This window comes from Coregonus clupeaformis, chromosome 8, assembly GCF_020615455.1.
Source record: "Coregonus clupeaformis isolate EN_2021a chromosome 8, ASM2061545v1, whole genome shotgun sequence".
NCBI classification, from domain to species: Eukaryota; Metazoa; Chordata; class Actinopteri; order Salmoniformes; family Salmonidae; genus Coregonus; species Coregonus clupeaformis.
Genome location: NC_059199.1, coordinates 41667048 through 41684766, shown reverse-complemented (window position 1 = coordinate 41684766; position 17719 = coordinate 41667048). Strand labels below are relative to the sequence as shown.

The 17719-nt window shown below is 41.0% G+C and overlaps 2 protein-coding genes across 4 annotated transcripts; both read left to right on the top strand.

The window, feature by feature from the left end:
* Positions 1-1914: 1914 nt before the first annotated feature.
* Positions 1915-3973, top strand: LOC121572953 (E3 SUMO-protein ligase ZBED1-like). Of its 2 annotated transcripts, XM_045222379.1 has the most exons (4): positions 1915-2774; positions 3097-3200; positions 3355-3433; positions 3526-3973. In XM_045222379.1, the coding sequence occupies exons 1-4, from the start codon at positions 2375-2377 to the stop codon at positions 3873-3875; spliced, it is 933 nt and encodes a 310-aa protein (XP_045078314.1). In that variant the 5' UTR covers positions 1915-2374; the 3' UTR covers positions 3876-3973. The 2 variants fall into 2 exon arrangements, with proteins under 2 accessions (XP_045078314.1, XP_045078315.1); XM_045222380.1 differs by lacking the exon at positions 3355-3433.
* Positions 3974-13670: 9697 nt separating this feature from the next.
* Positions 13671-17311, top strand: LOC121572573. Of its 2 annotated transcripts, XR_006661313.1 has the most exons (15): positions 13671-13708; positions 13829-13927; positions 14095-14172; positions 14291-14371; positions 14485-14571; positions 14771-14848; positions 14965-15051; positions 15133-15231; positions 15366-15470; positions 15721-15819; positions 15942-15989; positions 16112-16192; positions 16307-16544; positions 16772-16830; positions 17241-17273. XR_006661313.1 is itself a non-coding variant. In XM_045222018.1 (14 exons), the coding sequence occupies exons 1-13, from the start codon at positions 13673-13675 to the stop codon at positions 16529-16531; spliced, it is 1203 nt and encodes a 400-aa protein (XP_045077953.1). In that variant the 5' UTR covers positions 13671-13672; the 3' UTR covers positions 16532-16544; positions 17241-17311. The 2 variants fall into 2 exon arrangements, 1 of the variants encoding a protein (XP_045077953.1); XM_045222018.1 differs by lacking the exon at positions 16772-16830 and having other exon boundaries at positions 17241-17311.
* The last annotated feature ends 408 nt before the right edge of the window (positions 17312-17719 follow it).

The following is a 17719-nucleotide window of genomic DNA, read 5'->3' as shown; positions in this document are numbered from 1 at the left end:
GTGTTAAGCACTTCATTACCGAAGTGAAGTATCACTGGCTGGCCTTAGGCTGGAGTGAGTCAGTGTGTGTATGTACGTGTTTACTGTATGCATGTGAGAGAGTCTAATTCGGCCTAATTCTCTCTCTCTCTCTCTCACATACATACACACACTGACTCACTCCAGCCTAAGGCGCATCACCATGGTAATTAAGTGCTTAACACATAATTTCAGCCTGATCACCACTGCTCTGAATGTGTGTGTGTGTGTGTGTGTTTGTGTGTTTGTGTGTGTGTGTGTGTTTGTGGTAGTAGTACTGTAGTGGTTGACTCACTGTGACACTAAACTACCTAAATTACCTAAACTAGCTCACTGATGCTTTCATGCCATTTTGAATGTATGATATGATATAGCTCTGTGATAAAGTCGTTCTCACTACATTGGAAGTTAATAGGAATACGACTTTTAAATCGCGAAAACGTCTATCATACATTTCAGATTTCAATACTGGCCGATGTCATAACTCGGGAGGATGTTTTCTCTCGAATGAGCCATTGATCATATTTTAGCAATATTTCTACATCGAGAAATGTGTAATTTAACGGAGGGTCTAGCACATTTTTCCTATTTGTCTGCCTCTTTAGTCCAGGGTGCATTGCATGGTGCCGTTGCCAGAGATATTATAGAAGGGAGATAGGAATCCGTTGATCTGCAGGGTGAACATGGTGAGATTGTTAGCAATTTTACAGCTAACTAGCTACGTTACATGCTGATATTGTGATTGGAATTATTGTGTGTAGCTACGTTCGCTAGCTAGCTACCCAGCTAGCTAGCCAGTCAGCCCATAGAGAGAGCATTGCATTGTGAACTTGAACTGCAACAGATTTCCATAACACTTTTCCATGTTGCTACCAATCTTATTATAAGGCCAAAATGAAACATTTGTTCACCCCAAAAAATATCTGCACATATTAGTGTTATTTAACACTGTAAATTAAAGGAACGAGTGGTTTTGGGTGGATTTTTCCTTTAATGGAGATCCTGTATCCATTATATTAATAATTGACCATTTATCACTTCATTGTCTCCTCTCTGGGATCAGTCACAGTTAGGGGTGTAACGATCCATCTACTACATCGATGTATCGATTTATATTCCTATGATCCAACTACATCGATCTGTGCTCGGCGAGTTGGCCTTTTGGACAACATATATCGATCTAACATCGTTTTAAAATGTAATAAATCGATTGTATCGATACTAGGAAATAACCCATTGGATTTAAGCACGTCAGACTTTATATGGATGTTTTTTCTTAGCACTTTTAATGATAAAGGCTTTAAACATTACTCGATTCAGTCTGCCTATCCGTGACGTCATCGCGCCAACAGCAGCGCAAAGGCGCAAAGACAACCAAACATAGCATGGCGGACTACAGAGGAGAAGCCGACGAGCAAGAAATTATCAAGCCACCATTGCGGTCCAGTGTGTGGAAACACTTTGGCTTTTGCAAAGACGGAGATGTTCTAAATAAGTCGCTCGCTGTTTGTAGGATATGTAAAGGTCAAGTAAAGTACAACGGCAACACGACAAATCTCTCCAACCACCTACTAAGGCGCCATGGGATTTCACACAACACCGACTGTCCAGGCACCTCTTGCAGCGTTCCCGCTGCTACAGCAGCGAAAGGTAAAGTCAACTCTGCAGAAGCCTCAGGTCTCGCCTGCATGTTTAGTCAGAGACTAGGCCAAAACTCAGCTCGGGCGAAAAACATCACGGCAACAATTGCCAAGTTTATCTGCAAAGACATGCGACCCTACAGTGTGGTTGAAAATCCGGGATTCCGTGAAATGATTCAAACATTGGAGCCAAGGTACACAATACCAAGCCGACCACACTTCTCAGAAAAGGTTATTCCTGCATTGTACAAAAGTACTAAGAATGATGTGAAGCTGTCGCTTTCTCAAGCTGAACGAGTAGCGATAACGACAGATGGCTGGACGTCATGCTCAAATCAAGGGTATGTGACAATTACCTCTCATCACATTGATCCGGAGTGGAAAATGAAGACCTTTGTTCTGCTAACCAGAGTTTTAAATGAAGCCCATACTGGTAAAAATATTGGCGCGTTACTGCGTGAAGCCTGCATGGAGTGGAAAATCTACGACAAGAATCCTGCCATCGTCACAGATAACGCCAGGAATATGATTGTGGCCGGTGCAGAAGCCCAGTTCAGTCCACACATTACCTGCTTCGCACATACACTCAACCTTGCCTCGCAGAAGGGTTTGGGGTGGACCGTGCTTCCAGGTTGTTGGGGAAAGTGCGAAATTTTTTTGGATATTTTCACCGCAGCCCGATTGCATGTCACGCCCTACAGGAAAAACAAACTCTGATGGATTTACCAAAACATAAACTGATCCAAGACATAATCACCAGATGGAACAGTTCATTCGAAATGCTTGAACGTTTTTTGGAACAACAGCCAGCTATAATGGCAACTCTGATGTCCAAGGATCTACGAAAGGGGGTCACAGATGTAGGCACGCTGAGTGAGAGTGATATTGCCAACATGGATGACATTGTTCAGTTGATGGGTCCTGTCAAAATGGCAACCACTGTGATGTGTGAAGAAGACCAGCCAACTCTCTCTGTAATTGCTCCTCTTCAAGCAAAACTGCTGAAACACCTACAGCCATGCGAAGACGACTCAACCCTGGTTGCAGAGATTAAGAGGGTGATGGCCAGTGACCTCTCCACACGCTACAGAGGCACCCAAGATGCTCTCAACATAGGTAATTAATTTGGAGTCTTAATTAAAATCAACTTGGTTAATATTTTAGGTTATTAGACTGTATTAATTTGTAAAATGCCACACCTTTGCGTTTTCAAGTTTGAATTTGAGTTGTTTTTTCATATGGAAAAGTAAACAAGATATCTGCAATACAATTCTTAGTTCATGGTGGCTTTACATCATCACTGTGCCACATTTCTTTTAAACATACTAAAGTTTAATCTTCTGATTATTTTGTGTATGAGGAGGTGGTCATCACTTGCAATTTCAGGTCAACTTAATTTAATAATGCAATGAATGCAATATTCTTGTTCTTTAAACAGCATCAGCGTTGGACCCGCGATTTAAAGAACTGCCCTACCTGGAAAAAGAGGACAGAGAACAGGTCTACACAAAACTGGTTTTTGAGGCAGAAGTGTCCCACCAGGTAACTCTTCTCTCCTCTTTCCTCTGCTCTTTTCTCTTCTCCCCTTTCATTTGTCCTCTCTCAAATCTCATCTGTTCTTTATCTTCCTCTAAATTTATGTGTGCAGTATTACAGAGCAGAAATGTGAACAGTTCACACATTCTTACATCAATAGATGCAAGCAATGGGAAATCAGGAGGAAGACGAGGGAAGCTCAAGCACAAAGCTGTCAGGATTCAATGAAGAGACCACAGGTGTGTTTCATGTGATACCAATAAAAGATTGTTGTTGTTTTGTATTAATGAAAAACATGACTATATTTTGAAATATATTTCTTATATTGTAGCTCCAAATGAGTCACCTCCTTGTAAGAAGAAAGCCTTAGATGCGCTGTTTGGCGATTCCTTCACCCAAAGAGAAAGAAAATCCACAAGCGAGACAGCCAGAGCAGAGGTGTTAAAGTACCGAGCAAAGGATGCGTTGCCTTTGACTGAAAATGCCATGAAGTGGTGGAGATCTCAGGAGAAAGAGCTACCTGTACTTTCCACCCTTGCTAAACGGTACCTGTGCATTCCAGGCACCAGTGTGCCAGCAGAACGAGTTTTTAGTACTGCTGGCGACATAGTGAACGCACAGAGAAGTGTTCTGCAGCCAGATCATGTTGATCAGTTGATATTTTGGAAAAAAAATCTGTAGTCATTGAAGAGTAGCCTAGTAGGTTACACTTGATCTTTTGTTGAATATTGTTTGTTTATTAAAATGAGAGTAGTAGCAGGTTCATCCACTGCTCATTCAACCTGAAGAAATGTTGGTTGCACTTTATTTTTGATATTAATACTGTATTTGTATTGTAATGTTGAAAAACAAAATCAGAAGTAGCAGGTAAACCTACTGTTAATTCAACCTGAAGAGATGTTGGTTGCACTTTATTTTTGATATTAATACTGTATTTGTATTGTAATGTTGAAAAACAAAAGCAGAAGTAGCAGGTAAACCTACTCTTTATTCAACCTGAAGAGATGTTGGTTGCACTTTATTTTTGATATTAATATTGTAATATTTTTATGTTGAAAAACAAAAGCAGAAGTAGCAGGTAAACCTACTGTTAATTCAACCTGAAGAGATGTTGGTTGCACTTTATTTTTGATATTAATATTGTAATATTTTTATGTTGAAAAACAAAAGCAGAAGTAGCAGGTAAACCTACTGTTGAAATGTTGGTTGCACTTACTGTACTTTTATTGAAAATGTATTGAATATTGAAAATGAGATCAGACAATTTTAACTTCCTGTTAATTCAACCTAAAGTGTTGTTTGCACTTTATTCAAATAAAATGTGAATGCATTTGCCATTCATTGTTGTTTACTTGTTTATTTATATTCATAATTAATTGATACCTGATTCCATTACAAGAAACAGGAATCTAGGAAACTTCACCTGCACTGTCCAGTATCCAGGTATTTATTTCAGTCACACTGGTTGAATTTTTTGGCTAAAAGGTTACTGAATCGATTTCAAGTCACTGAATCGTTTCGGATCGTATCGTTCTAAATGAACCAATATCGTCCTTGAATCGTATCGACAACCACGAATCGTGATACAAATCGAATCGTTGTTAAAACGAATCGTTACACCCCTAGTTTACACTGATACGTTCTCATACTTACAGCTATACATACTCACACTTTCATACTCACATTCACACACGAACCCCACCTTCAACAGGTCTGATCACATACAAGGCCCCTGGATAGGCAATCGAGTAGGCTACTTCCTTACATCAAACTAGATGTAGCTCCGGCGCTGATGTGCTCTGGCATTTGCAGGACAGAGCGTACTCACCAATTCTTTCCCTCTCACTGTTTATTCTCTTCCCCTGTCCCCCTTGCGCCTTATCGCTCTATATTTGTATCTGTTTATGCAACCTATCTTCCTTGGCCATGCATGTATGTGATAGAGACAGAGATACTAATACTTTATGGGAATTAACCCTGTTCTTAGAATCAGCACTGTAGAACATAGCGTGTATAATAAGTATAGTGTTAATTGCAGTGTAGCCTAGGTTGCCTCTGGCTATGAATGTTTCTGTACTTGTATCAGTCAATTTTTGGCTAATAACATAGACCTAACAATTATTGTAAATGTGTGTTTACCTTGTGTTATAATAACCTATTTTCAATATAAATGATAGGACTGACTGAAAAGCTGACTTCCTCCATTATAGGCTCCTGGTTGTAATTATTACATGTGTAAGCCCACAACAGCATTGCTGTTAGATAGCTTCATTTATTTAGTTAGCTATACGAAATTAATAATAGCCTAAAACTTATATTAGCTGTATGGCTAGCTTAATTCAAAATAGCAGAACATACCTGCCAGGCGACAAGTCAGCTCTCCCGCGCTGCCTCTCTTTACGCGAAAATCGTCATGCAGACTTGTGCCCTCATGGAGATTCCGTGCAGTGGATAATTAATACTGAGGTATTAATTTGTGATACTTCACTAGGCTAAAACAAGGTTTGCTCGTTCATTCGTGTCGGTCAACCACTGAAAACATAAATGTGTCAAACTTTGTCTGTCTCTTCTTATCCATTTGGTGGAATTTCAACCATGCTCCGTCTTCTCTGCTTCCCACCCCTCCTCGTGCACTTCTCCAATCCTCCCTCTCAGTCTCACAACAAGAGGATACTGCTAGTGTCTCGTTTCCCCTAGCCACCAGTTGCTATAGGAATATTCCTTAGTAATTCAAAGTGTTGATGATGATGATGATGAAGAGTCCAGATGTATGACCACGATAGTTAGATTAGGCTAGTTATTCAATCAAACACATTTATTTTACAATTATAGACCCCTAACCTAGGAAGAAATGTGTCTCTTATAAACGTATGTGTGCAGTTACAGGTAGCATACTCCAAAAACTAGAGAAAATTCGACAAAAAATATATTAAATCCACCTTTTGCACAGTCCTCGGCATTTTAGCTGTGCACATCTCACATTTCCCAACACCGTTGCAGTAACTAGTCGTTTCTATGCGAAGCGGCTGCGGCCGCTTGTAGAAGTAGCCTTAATGACAGCACTTCCCACAGTGCGACCAAAAGAAAGATCTACACATATGAAAGCGGTATTTATCGCTCAATACAAAAAGTGGATTTAATATTTTTCTGAATATTCTCTGTTTTTTGGAGTTCCACCTGCAACTGCACACAGATGTTCATAAGAGACAAGTTTCTTCCGAATCGAGAACAAAGAAAGTATCGCCAAGGTTTGTAAAAAAATATCCTGATTATGGTAAACAGCAGCCTATGCAAGATCTCAGATGAGCTTTAGCTCTGCCACTGAGGTTCGTGTTTACATGGCTATCTAGCAGTAATGTTAAAGGCTACTGGCTTTGATTCAGTTAGTCTACTGGGAGGAGAAGATTTGTCTTTCCCCAGGATACCCTTGCTTGTGGAGATAATGCTAGCAACCGAATGCTTTAATAAAGGATGAAGGTATAGTAGACCCAAGTAGCCTATTGTAAACTGTAACACATCTCACAATTAGAGTAACATGCAATTTTATCATTGGGGACATCACACTTTGTGCTATAGAGTATAGACTGTTGGGTTTAACAACATTTCCAAAACTCAATACCTGATCATAGGCTTTTGTTTTGAAATGTGTATGCCAGTAATGTTAATTTTATCACCAGCACTTTTGGAACCATAGCACCACTGTAGCTATATAATCCAACCACCTTGACTGATGACTGTCAATTCCTGCTGGAAGTTTCTAACTTTCACAGACTAACCAACCTTTTCTAACTTTCACAGACTGACCAAACTTTTTTCACAAACGTTTTTAGAGTAAGATTGTTGGTCATGAAGATGTCCCTTTCCTAAAATATTGTAGCAAACAAGGGGCGGGGAAGCGAACCCAGGTTGCATGCGTGAAAGGCACACACCCTACGCATCGCTCCAACAGATTTAACCCACTTGGTCAGAATTGTAATGTGGCTCACTGTATTAGCGAGGATCACTACACCGTTTCGACCACTTTGACCACCAATATGCAGCCTACAGTTTTTTAGAGAGACAATAGATTTGTGGGAGTCCTTCGTAATTAAAACACTAACCAGCCGTAACATACGCATTCGATTTCTATTGTCTGCCATTTTCTTTTAGCCTCTGATTACTTTTATCTCCTAATGAAGATTTGTGTTGGTGTACTGGTTTTCCTCAACAGCCACCCTCTTTGGATGTATTATTGTTGCCGGCTGTACAGCCAGAGCTTGTGTGCTCGCCCAGGGTTTCAATTTTAGTCTATTTTAGGATTAGGGTTATGTCATGAAACGTGGGCTACTAGGCCTACATTATAAATATGACACAATCAGCATTTCACTTTGGATATGAATAATCCAAATTATCAATCAGTTATCAAAACGCTCAGATATAACCACCAGGGCAGGAGGGCGAAGAGATGAGAAGAGTAGGCTATCTCAGCTGATTTATGCAGGAGATTTAAAATAATAATGTAAAACATATCTGTAGGCTTTTTAGTAACTATTTGAATGATGTTTTAGTCCAATGCATGTTGGTTGAACGCTTTGACACCTTGAACGTGAAAGTGAGTGGTTCAGTGAGTGTCTCCGCCTAGAACATCACAGAGCTGATGAACGCAGCAACGTTCTTTTTTCAGAACCATGGCGAGCGCATTGTGACGCTGTCCCTTCTACTCCTACTCAGAGCCATAGATACAGTATTTTCTAAATGGTTATACTCCTACTGTTCTCTAAACAATGGTTTCATAGTTTACAATTGTATAAACTCCCAAATCATGCTCAAAATTCAATTTAATTGATGTCACTGTTGAGTGTTTTTTAATCAGTTTGATAAACATGTTTATCCCATTGTGACATAGCCAACCATGACTTATGGAAGACTTTGACGTATTAATGGTCCCTATAAAACCCTGTAATTCTAAGAAAGAATTGTCAGATGGTTTTGAACTCAGTCAAAATCACTGCAGTATGTAGAGCGATAATGAGTAGGTCTATGTTCAGTCGTTTGTTGACAGCGACCCCGCTGAGATTCCTCCGCGAGAGGTCGCTTCTGTGTGCAGCTGGCCTGTTGTTTGCGACCGGTTCGGCAGTCTACTTTTATAGCAAATATTACGGAATCGGTGAGGATGCACTGGCCACCGTGGAGAGCGTGGACCGTGTTGTCACGGTTGAGGAGGGTAAGTTTACATATTTGACAATGTCTAAATAGTAATAGTCCCAAATGCCACCCAATACCCTATTTCTTATTTTGACCAGGACCCATAGTTCTATGGTTAAAAGGCGCTGGTCAAAAGTAGTGCACTAAATAGGGAATAGGGTGTCATTTAGGTAGCAATCATGGTGATTACATTTTTTACAGTGTAGCCCTAGATTAACAACAACAAACAAACTTGCTCCTTTGAAACCAAACCGTTGCTTTAGGTTTAATTGAACATGTTGGTACATTATGCAGACACATAAATACATTTGATGTCATACAATATAAAACACAAGTAAATATATGATCAGCCTAACTACATGGACAGATGTCTGGTGTCTTGTAGCTAGTATTTCTTAAACTTAGAGAAAACAATCCTTTTGTTGGTGCTGTCATCTTCAGGACAGGAATACCGGCTTACTTAACGGAGGAATAAACACACATGTTCATCGTTGGTGTTTCAACCAGAACGCGGGAAAATGCCCTTTATTTATTTTTGCACATGCGCAGTTGTACATCTCTCATAGGGCATAACTGTACCAGTGTAAGAACACAATTTATAACATATTAGTCTATATGTTAACACCCCCACTTGCTCTTATACTGTACAAGTCGTATTCAACCTAACTATCAACACATTTAGCTTACAGTTATACATCTCACAAATGTCAGTTTACATTCCAAACATATAACCCAAGAATTTTTCATTTTTGAACTTCGTTACTTAACATTTCTTTTACACTTGTGAGTGAGTCACTATCACTAGCAGCGATAATTAGATCATCGACCCAAATTATCAAAATGATCCTTTCTGTTGCAGTTTGTTTGTTGTAAACACAGTGATCAGCTGGGTTCTGTGTAAAACCATTTTCACTAAGGTGATCATGCAACATTTTGTTCCAGTTCCTTCCTGACTGTTTCAGGCCGTACAGTGACTTGTTCAGTTTGCAGACTAGTTGCTCACCTGTATCTGACCTGACTTCAAAACCCTCTGGTTGCTCCATGTACACTTCACAGTCAATAGGAGCATGTAGATATGCTGTTTTGACATCCATCTGATGTAACTCTAAGTCATACTGAGCTGCTAGCTGCATCAAACAACGTACTGATGTCATATTTGCAGTTGGAGAAAAAGTCTCCTTATAGTCTATTCCTGCCACTTGACTATATCCCTTTGCAACATATCTTGCCTTGTATGTCTCAGTCTCATCTGAATTGTTTTTGACCGCATAGACCCACCTGCCCCCCACTGCATTTTTACCCTCTGGCAGTGTGGTCAATGTGAATGTATCATTTTCCCTAAGGGAATCCATCTCCTCCTTCATAGCAGTAGCCCAAATCTCTGATTTTGGTGAAATCATTGCTTCTTTGAAGGTTTGTGGTGCATTGCACATTACTCTGTAGCAGTAGTCAACACTAGGTGGTATCTGGTCATCACACTTCACTTTACACTCATAGTCTTTTAAGTACTGTGGCTTCTTCCTCTCTCTGTCTGGATAGCGTGGACTCTGACTATCTGAAGTCTCGATTTGCACATCTTGTGTCTCTTCGGAATTTTGATCTGCCATCTTGGCTTTTGGCATGGGGGATTGAAATCTCTCCCCACGAAGATCATCACTCATTTCCAAATCTGTCTGAGTTTGGCGTTCGACTACACCTTTTGTAACGAACTTGACTAATCTGTTTTTAAGAACTTTTCCAGTGTCTGGGTAGTAGACTAGGTATGCTGGACTATTTTTATCATACCCGACAAAAATACCCTTTTCACATCTTGAGTCCAACTTTTTCTTGTTCTGTCTGTATGCATAGCAAACAGATCCAAATTCTTTCATCTTTGAAAGATCAGGCTTTCTCCCAGTAAACATGTAGTGTGGAGTCTGTCCTACACGCTTATTGTAACACCTATTGCGAATTACTGCAGCAGTCATTACAGCATATGTCCACAATTTCTTTGGTAGGTTGCTCTCAAGTAGCATGCATCTTGCCATTTCAAACAGTGTTCTCCAATTTCTCTCAGCGGTCCCATTTTGATGGGGTGAGTAAGGGGCTGAAGTTTCATGTCTTATGGCATTCTTACTGAGCAGTGACTGGAACTCTTTGGCTGTGTACTCTGTGCCATTATCTGACCTGACACACTTTATTTTTCCATAAGGGGCCACATCAGCAATAAACTTCTCAGTAGCTTTTACAGTATCACTTTTTGCTTTTAGGAAATACACAAAAACTGCCCCTGAATAATCATCCGTAAATGCTAGAGTATATCTGAACCCATCTTTCGCCTCTGGCTCAATAGGGCCAGCCAAATCAGTGTGCACAAGCTCAAGAGCTGCTTTTGCCTTTTCATCAGGCTCTCTGTTTCTGCTCTGAACAAATTTTCCCTGTGTGCAGATTTCACAGTTGAGGGTAGATTTGTCAATCTTACCTGTGATTTTCATTCCCTCTGTCACATTTTCTAACTTTGACACATCCTCAAAATTACAGTGGCCAAGAATTTTGTGCCATGTGTGAATATCATAGCACCCATGACATCCATCATCATTTTCATCACTTACAGTGTTAAGATAGTAAAGTCTATCGTACTCCTCGATGTCAAAAGTGGTACCGTTCTTGTGGATGAGCTTGTTACACCCCTGTCGAAAGTTGACTGAAGCTCCGTTGGCTGTCGCTGCTTTAACAGAGAAAATGTCCTGTGGAAACGACGGCACGTACAGCGCCTTCGTCAGCGTTGTTTTCACCCGACGACCCGTGTTGTCTCTCAGGTAAACCTCCGCTGCACCTCTCCTCTCCGCGACACCATTCGTTCTTGTTCCATCAGCCAGCTCCACGGAATGTTTTTCCGGTTTGAAAGTCTCGTCAAACTCCTTAAACTTCCCGATGTCCGTGACTATATGTGACGTTGCTCCCGTATCAACCATCAGCCCTTTATGTTTCAGTCCACGAAGCTGACAGTCACTTATTTTGAATGCAAATGTGTGGCCTTCAGCATCTGTTGCTTGTTTCACATTGTCTCTTCCTTTTCGTCTGCAATTTGCGTCAGTATGAGTGGAGCGCTTGCAAAAACTACACCACTGTCTCCGTTCTCTGTGCTCTCCAGTAACAGTACATTCCCGGGCCTTGTGCCCTTTCTGGCCACAGTTGAAGCAGGTTATCTCGGTCCCTTTATCTCTTCCTCTTGGCCAGCTAACTTTATTGTTACTTGCCTTCATCACGTTGTCGTCAGTGGAAATGGCGCTAAACTTCTCGGTGCTTTCATAGCTCCTCAACTTGGTTTTGAACTTGCCATAAGTTGTCGGCTCGTCACTCTGCGTTATGTGGATGGCAAACGGCTTAAATGATTCGGGCAAACCTTTCAGAATCATTGCAATCAACAGCCCGTCACTTAAAGTCTCTTCAGCATTCCTCAGTGCTGTAATAGCCGTCTCAGCACGAATGATATAATCCGTAACACTTTCGTCACTGGCTTTCTGAAGAGAAGTTAGCTCAGTGTAGAGGCTAATCACACGTGGCTTCCCTTTACCTGCATAATGTTCCCTCAATATCTTCAACGCTTTTCTCCCATCATCTGCTGCTTCTCTCATTATCAGGGAAAGACTTTTATCATCCAAAACCTGTATCAATTCGGCGTAGGCTTCTTCATTTTCTCTCCGTCTTCTTCATCTTCATCCACGCTCAATATGGTGGCCTTTAGCCCTAGCAAACGCAAGTGTCCCAAAAACTTCGTCTCCCATAACTCGTAGTTTTTTTCATCTCCGTCGAAACATAATCTATTCCATCGGCTTCCATGTTCCCTCCTGGGCCCATAACCTGTTGGTGCTGTCATCTTCAGGACAGGAATACCGGCTTACTTAACGGAGGAATAAACACACATGTTCATCGTTGGTGTTTCAACCAGAACGCGGGAAAATGCCCTTTATTTATTTTTGCACATGCGCAGTTGTACATCTCTCATAGGGCATAACTGTACCAGTGTAAGAACACAATTTAATAGCATATTAGTCTATATGTTAACACCTTTATTGTTTTTCATAAAGATAATGAGCCCACCCTGGACCAGGAAGACCCAGTCCTTGTTCAGGTAAGAATGCTGCAGGCCTATCAATAGCTTGGGTGCCAGTCTTTCTGCTCTCTTGCCAATTCCATCGTGGCAATATGATATTGGCATCACAATCCCATAAGGAGTGGACAGAGAGCTGAAACAGACTGGCACCCAGGCTATAACAATACTGCTTCATTAGCAGGATTGGTTCAATAACAATCTGTCATTCAAACTGTCATTTTACTGACTCATAAATTGATCCTGATTTTCTTCCTTAGTATGTGGTTGAGGAGGTTGGGCACCGGCCCTGTCTGGCTTTAATCCCTTGGTCTGGACCTCTGTGGGTTCCCAGCTCTGTAAGTCCATCCATTCTGATACTCTTTGGTCTTCTCTCTGGTCTTAAAACTGGTTTATGTACTTTAAACATAAACATGACGTTTTCTGAAGAACAATATGGAAATACATTTCTGTAAACATTTTCCCTATTTTTTATAACTGCAGCCAACATATTACCTTACCCATGCTGGGAGGATGCTGGTGAGAGAGCTGGCAGTGTTAAACACGCAGGTAACCATGCAGATTATTGGACAAAGCTCATCTGATCTAATAGGCAGGATTACCTTCAGTATCCACTACGGTAGTGAAATACTTTGATGTTCGTTCCCTCATTTTCTCACAGATATTCACAGTGGAGCAGCCCATCTTCATCTGTTGGAGCAGCCCATTTTCACCTCCTGCTAGGAGGATGGTATGGAATGAACTGTCCTCTCAAAATGAACAGGTAGCCATTCATATGCAGGTACCTCAGATGTTTCCTTAACCTTTCAACACAGACCTGTGTAGTGTCTCAGAATCTATCATGCAGTAGCCTCCTCTTGTGATCCTCCCTATAGCAGTCTGTCAGACCTATAGGCTACCTGTCTATCATTCAAACTGACTTTTAATTTGATCCTGTCTTGTTCCTTAGTATGTGGATGAGGAGGTTGGGCAGCGGACCTGTCTGGCTTTAATCCCTTGGTCTGGTCCTCTGTGGGTTCCCAGCTCTGTAAGTCCATCCATTCTGATACTCTTTGGTCTTTAGACTGGTTTATGTAACTTAAACATAAACATGATGCTTTCTGTAGAACAATATGAAAATACATTTCTGTAAACATATTCCCTATTTTTGTAATAGTCTGTAACACTGCAGCCAACTTATTACCTTACCCATGCTGGACGGATGCTGGTGAGAGAGCTGGCAGTGTTAAACACACAGGTAACCATGCAGATTATTGGACAAAGCTCATTTTATCTAATTGGCAGGATTACCTTCAGTATCTACTATGGTAGTGGGATACTTTGATGCCCTTAAAACTGTTCCCTCATTTTCTTACAGATTTGCAAGATTGAGCAGCACATTTTCATCTCTCGTGCTGGCATGATGGTATTGGATGAACTGTCCTCTCAGCTTGAAGAGGTAGCCATTCATCTGCAGGTACTTCAGACATGTTCTTAACATTTATATCTCAGACCTGTGTATTTCAACTATTATCATTGCAGTGGCCTCCTCTTGCAATCTTCCCTATGCCAATATTTTACTCCTATACAGTACCAGTCTATCATTCAAACTGACTCTTAAATTGATCCTGTCTTGTTCCTTAGTACGTTGATGAGGAGGTTCGGCAGCAGCCCTGTCTGGCTTTAATCCCTTGGTCTGGACCTCTGTGGGTTTCAAACGCTGTAAGTCCATCCATTCTGATACTCTCTGGTCTTTAGGGGGGCTTAAACATAAACATAACTTTTTCTAAAAGAAACTTCTGGAAATACATTTCTGTAAACATATTCCCTTTTTTTATAGCCTGTCAAACTGCAGCCAATTTATTATCTTACCCACGCTGGGAGGATGCTGGTGAGAGAGATGGCAATGTTAAACACACAGGTAACCATTCAGATTATTAACCATTACTCATCTGATCTAATAGGGATAATTACCTTCAGTATCCACTAGTAGAATACTTTGATATCTTTAAAGCTGTTCCCTCATTTTCTCAGATTTTCACAATGGAGCAGCCCATTATCATCAGTTTCACTCCTGCTAGGAGGATCGTATGGGAGGAACTGTCCTCTCAAAATGAACAGGTAACCATTCATAGGCAGGTACCTCAGATGTTTCCTTAACCTTTGAACACAGACATGTGTATTTCAACTGCCAATTGTCTTAGAATCTATCATGCAGTGGCCTCCTCTTGCGATCCTCCCTATTCCAGTCTGTCAGTCCTATAGGCTACATGTCTATCATTCAAACTGACTCTTAATTTAATCCTGTCTTGTTCCTTAGTATGTGGATGAGGAGGTTGGGCACCGGTCCTGTCTGGCTTTAATCCCTTGGTCTGGACCCTTGTGTGTTCCTATCTTTGTGAGTCTATCCATTCTGATACTCTCTGGTCTCTAGAGGATATTAAAGATTAACATCAAGTCACTAGTTTTCTATAAAACCACATAATGAAAAAACATATTCCCTTGTCTTCATAGCCTGTCTTCTCCAAGGCCAAACCAGTCTACTACCTCACTCGTGCTGGGAGAATGCTGGTAACAGAGCTTGCAGTGTTAAACACACAGGTAACCAAACACATTATTAACCAAAGCTCATCTGATCTTATAGGGAGAATTTACTTTACCCTGTTCCCTTTTTTTTCACAGACTTCCAAATTGGTTATTGAGGAGCCTACCATTCACCTCACTGAAGCTGGGAGGCTAGTGCTTGACGAACTGTCAGCACCTTCAGATAGCCATTCACAGGTAGTCAATCACATTATTAGACAGTCATAGCTGATTAGTAATAGTACACATTACCATGTCCTCTATCTCCACAATTGTGTGTCTTATTAATCACAGAGCAATCTCTATAATTAGGGGATGTCTTTGTTTTTCAGCCAAATAGGGAAGACTCTGGTTTTCCCTATGAGAAGTTGCAGCTGGTTGGGAACTGGGGTTCGTTTCATTTCCATTACTGGAAGATCCATTATAGACGAGTGCAGGTACTTCAGACATATTCTTAACATTTATGAACACACCTGTGTATTTGAACTCCCAATTGTCTCTGGGTTTTCTTTTGTATGTCTGTCCCTAATTGAAACCTAGGGGAAACTTGTCGTACGAACATCATGTGGGCTCTATATCACTGCCAGGGATTATACTCAGAACTGAAATCGCCTGCCAAATGTTATAGACATCTACAGCTAACATATAGAGAGAGGTCTGGAGACTGAAGGAGTTTTTTCTTTATAGCAAAATGAAGAGGACATGCATCACCTGTGCATTGTGAGGGGAGTGGAGAAGCAGCTGTGGTGGAGCAGAGTCATCCAGGAAAAAATCCTGGACCCATGGGTGAGAGATTCTCAACTGGTCTTTCGTCTCAAATGCACCTGATTTGTGTCAAATGACGCACATGCTATAGGTCTACTTATATTTCCTGGATGAAATGTAATGTTTCTCTGTCTCTTTTAAAGGGTCTCGTCCAGGTGGTCCTCACCAACAACAAGGTGACTGGTATTAAGGTACAGTCAGGCAATTTTTCACAGAAAAAATTTAAAGTGGCAAATGTCCATTTACCTATTTGAATAAATACATGTTGACAGAAAATGAAATTACACGTTCTAATCTCTTGCCTCATTTTTAGTTCCTTGGTAGAAGGATCCATGGACTCATGTCCTGCCTCGTCAAGAGGAGGTCTGAGTTCACCTATTATGAGGATGCCCAGGTACACCCCGTTGTTTCTCTGTGTTATGATTTATTTCAGTGTTTGGTTGAGGGGTTTTCAATATGGTGGTTTTCAGTGTTGGGCTGACAGTGTCACATGTTGTGTGTTAAACAGCAGGTGGATATCTCCACCACAGTGGAGGGGTACCAGGAGAGGGGGGATGAGATGATGGCATATCAGTTCTCCACCTCTGACATCATCACCACCCCTCATGAGCCGTCCTCTGGCTCCTCTCACCAGTTCCCCCAGAATTCTCCGCCTCCCCCCTTTCCCTTCCGATTCCCCTCCCAGTCCCCCTCCACCTTACCACTCCACCCAGGACCAGGACCAGACCCCTGACAGCACTCCTCAGGTAAAACTCTTTCTACAGTCAATCATTCTTATTTCATTTGTACTTGTGTGTACAGGTGTGTGTCATTGTTTTGGTATCGATAGGTTTGTGTTGTCTGTCAAGGGTCAAGTTGTTAGGTCAAGATGAAAGTATTGTTATGATGTCACTGAATGTTTTGTCTGCTTCAGTTGATGTTGCAGGTGAAATGCAGTTTAGTAGAGTTTAAGTTAATGTGATGTCTGTTTTAGGAGTTTGAGGAGGAGTTTGTGGAGGAGCAAAATAATGCTGCAGATGTGCCCCAGTTGCGGTGGGTTCGCTTTCATGTGTTCATCTATAGTAAAAACCTTTGCTTTGAAATAATCTGCCCAATATTGTAGTTATACAGATGTAGGATCTTAATTTGAGACAGTTTGCTACAGCAGGAAAATAATCCTGCAGCAACAGGATACATTTTTCGTTAGGGCAAATCGAGTCTAAAATTTCAAAGTGGAAATTACAAACTTGAAAATTCCAAATACGCTACAAGTTTGCATTTCCTGCCGTGCAGGAAAATTCTCAGCAACAAAAGAGTGATCAAATTAAGATCCTACATTGGTATGGTCTTTCTGAATCCTGCAGTTATAATATAGGCTAACATAAAATGATTTCTTAATTTCATGGCACTGATGTTTTAGCTTCTTAGGTTGAACATTTGTTATTGAACATTTCTATTTACAGGCGTTACTTTGAAAACCAAGGGACAACCAACTTCTCTCTGAGGCTGGCCGGTATCAGACGTGCTATGGAGGTGAGAAAATGTGAATTTAGCACCTTTTGTATTTCACTTCATGAACATTTCTGGACTATTTGTAAATGTACTGTCTTGTTCTCACAGGCTCTGACATCCTCAGACAGTACCTCCCTCAATTACCTCACCCACGCTGGGAGGATGGTGTTGAGTGGACTATCCGAGCTCAACCAGCAGGTAACCAATTACATAATTGAGCAACGTTCATCAGACCAGATATATAGTTCCCACTGGGCACAGATGTAATTTCAACGTCTCGTTTTGATTTACATTTGGTTGAGTTGTCAACTAATGTGAATTCAATGTGAAATCCCCCCAAAAATTAACGTAATTGGATTTAGGTTAAAAGACGAAATTCCCTTACGTTGATGACTTCTTTCAAATCCAATCAGTTTCCCACTTTGATTCA